General features: G+C 35.0%; 1 protein-coding gene across 1 annotated transcript in view; it reads right to left on the bottom strand.

Moving 5' to 3' along the window:
• Window positions 1–1,862: 1,862 nt before the first annotated feature.
• The window catches only part of LOC111083898 (gamma-aminobutyric acid type B receptor subunit 2-like), a gene marked incomplete at both ends in the record, with an annotated part of 10,855 nt that continues 9,044 nt past the window's right edge, over window positions 1,863–3,673 (bottom strand). Inside the window, one exon of the mRNA XM_022380625.1 lies at window positions 1,863–1,928. Coding sequence (XP_022236333.1) covers window positions 1,863–1,928 — 66 coding nt within the window. The remainder of the gene's footprint in view (window positions 1,929–3,673) is intronic.

The following is a 3,673-nucleotide window of genomic DNA, read 5'->3' as shown; positions in this document are numbered from 1 at the left end:
TAAAATTACAATGAAAAATATATATCCAATACGAAGGATCCTGGAGTACCAACTAAGACTACAATAAAATATATATCCAATACGAAGGATCCCTGGAGTACCAACTAAGACTACGGTAAAATATATATCCAATACGAAGGATCCCTGGAGTACCAACGAAGACTACGGTAAGAATATATATCCAATACGAAAGATTCCTGGAGTACCAACGAAGACTACGGTAAGAATATATATCCAATATGAAGGATCCCTGGAGTACCAACGAAGACTACGGTAAGAATATATATCCAATATGAAGGATCCCTGGAGTACTAACTAAGACTACAATAAAAATATATATCCAATATGAAGGATCCCTGGAGTACCAACGAAGACGAGAAAAGCAATTTTAAAATTTTTATGGCGGGATGTAACAAAACAAAGTGATTGAAAACTCTTACACACAAGTTGGGTTTTTTTATAAAACGAAATAGTTTTTTTTCCTTTTTTTTCAAATTTAACTTTTTTATTCAAACAGTTGGTCAGCCTCCACACAAACATAAACGAGTATCTGGGTTCTATCTGTACAAAAATAGTATAGATAAAACCCAGATACTCGGTAGCAAAAAAATATTTCGAAAGAAGTTTTTACAGTTTACCTGATATTTGGATCCAGTATTTACCATGAATAATAAAGCAAATGTATGTGATTAAAAAGTGTGTGAGGAAAACTTTTAAACTTCATTAAACTATACTAAAAGTAAATTAGGAGTAGGCAAGTTCGGACGACGTCACCATATGTGTAAGCGAAGGGGGGGGGGGGTACATAGGAAAAGTTTTTTGGGAATGGATCTGTCATCCCTCAGAGCCCTATCTCAGAAAGCAGTGTTTATGTGTTAAGGTTTTATGTGTGATTTTCTTCATATGTTTATAGACACTTACAGTCCCGGTACGATCACCTGTTAGGTTTTAATACTTATTCCCCATATCCAGGTTTGATGTCTCTAGATAAGTCAATCGGTTTATCAGTTTTGATCAGACCATTCGGCTCAGTGTCTCTTGTACTAAAGGTGTTTGGTAAGTTGTGTAGTAGGTTTAACCTCGCAATCATTGAGACGCCTCACACGGCCTTCAGATTCGTTCAGAGATCTATGTACCTAACTTCATACATGAGTAGTCTAGACAGGCCATTTATCTGTTTTCAAATATAAACTACCCAAACCAAAAAAATGTTTCGTACGCAAATTTTCTCCTTAGAAATAAACAAAGAAAATAACAGTAATAGATTACGTCACAATAAAAAAACTGATCATAATTTTTAACAAAACTTTCTTTAATGGGGCCGTATACGGGTTTCCAGCAAGAAGAACTTTAAATATGAACTAAACCCTTAAAATAATAGGTCTTAACTATACACTGTAAACATATACCTGACTAGGATAGAAATTAAATATACACTGTAAAGATGTAACTGACTAGGATAGATATTAAATATACACTGTAAACATGTAACTGACTAGGATAGATATTAACTATACACTGTAAACATGAAACTGACTAGGATAGATATTAACTATACACTGTAAACATGAAACTGACTATGATATATCTTAACTATACACTGTAAACATGAAACTGACTATGATATATCTTAACTATACACTGTAAACATGAAACTGACTATGATATATCTTAACTATACACTGTAAACATGAAACTGACTAGGATAGATATTAACTATATACTGTAAACATGTAACTGACTATTATAGGTCTTAACTATATACTATAAACATGAAATTAATTAGGATAGGTCTTAACTCTATACAGCTAATATGTAACTGACAATAGTGGGCTTTAACTATACACAGTTAACTGACAAACCTCACAGAATATCTGCTCAGCCCAGCTTTGGTCAAAGTTCCCCAAGATGATTCTCACATCTTTCTCCTGTCAAAATCAAGACCAATTATTACATTGTACTTTTTATAACATCAAAACATCTTAGAAGACAGCTGTTAAAATCTAAGACAGTACTGCCAAGTTATTCTACATTATACTTTCTCCTGGTGTTTGCTCTCACTGAAAATAATATCAAAATATTCAACTAAATACATCTAATAGTTGTTATTCTTAGACAAAATCTCACTGAAAACTTCTACAAAAACTTAGTGGAAAATTACTAGTTTAAAACATAGTGAGCTTTAAACTGTTTTATTATTATAACTCTGGCACTCTGCTGTTCACGTTTTGGGCAACAAAAAGTTGCCCCCCTCCCCTGTAGCAAGGCGGTTTGTCTGCGGATTTACAACGCTAGAATCCGGGTTTTTATACGCGTGGTGGGCAAAGCACAGATAGCCCATTGCTGCTTTGTGCTTAATTTCAAAGAAACAACAAAACGTTTTCGAAAGACTAAATGTGTTTCGTAATACGGAGTTAAAAAATTTCAGGTTTTCTTTCCTCCCTCGTGGTATTTACGTCACCTAAATACGTCTTATCATTATAACTCTGTCCATATTATTTGCGTCAATGAAAAGTATATTTGAAACCTGATGGAATTATTTTAAACTTAGCAGAGCTTACTATTTTGAAAACGTTAAGTTAGTGCAAGCTCTAGTTTCACAAAAATTATTAAAATCTGGTTCCCAAATGTACATTTTCCCCTTTACTATTACTTTTAAAATTGTTGCTGGACAGAAATTCCATCTTGAAAACAATCTAATCGATTGCTGGCGGTCGCCTTTCATGTTTTTTTTTTCTCTCTCTCTCACTAGTATTTCATGAACTATTCATCAGACGTTACTCGACGTTTTGGTTAAGATCGATCGCTTTTTTTTACAAATATCAGTTTAAAATTTTACCCGACGTTACACTAGCCACTAAGAGGCTTTGTTAATGACAAATCTAACGTTTTGTAGAATTCTAATAGAGAAGCTAACAAAGACTTCCAGCAAGTCGAGGACGTGAATTACATTGTAATTGTAGCACATTCTATGTAGACCATTACAGATTAAACATCTGGACATAACTCATCCGACAGGTCAAACTCTGACCCTAAGTAACGTTATGATGTCTTTGTACTGAACTGACCTAAGGAGCTGGACGTAGCTTAGTGGTTAACGTGTCAGACTTTAGTTCATTTAGTTCAGGAGGTCCAAGGTTTAAGCCGCGATATGCAGCTGAAGACATTCTACACCTGGAGTTGCGGGGGCGTTATAAATGTGACAGTCAGTTCCGATATTCCATTATGAACGATGTCACCATGTGGTTGCCTCTGATCAGTCAGCATTTCTAAATGAACCATGGGCGTTTAACCCATGTGTCGCATATGGTTACGTTCAGGACTGAAATCATCAATTATTAGAATAATCTAAACAAGAAAAAATTAGTCTAAAAATGTCTTACAACAATGCACGTGTGATCATGTTTGTTCGGATGTGCAAGTTACAACATTTTCTGGTTTCTCCGTCTTAGTTTTATATCCAAGGAGAAGCTATTAAAGCTATAATCCCTTATTTTGAACTACTGACCAGAGGGTAGAAACTCAATCAACAGCGCCCTACTAACTGTCTGCCGTCATCCCTTATTTTGAACTACTGACCAGAGGGTAGAAACTCAATCAGCAGCACCCTACTAACTGTCTGCCGTCATCCCTTATTTTGAACTACTGACCAGAGGGTAGAAACTCAATCAGC

The sequence above is a fragment of the Limulus polyphemus genome, unplaced genomic scaffold (assembly GCF_000517525.1).
Source record: "Limulus polyphemus unplaced genomic scaffold, Limulus_polyphemus-2.1.2 Scaffold11959, whole genome shotgun sequence".
Taxonomy (NCBI): domain Eukaryota; kingdom Metazoa; phylum Arthropoda; class Merostomata; order Xiphosura; family Limulidae; genus Limulus; species Limulus polyphemus.
This window is presented reverse-complemented; position numbering and strand designations above follow the sequence as displayed.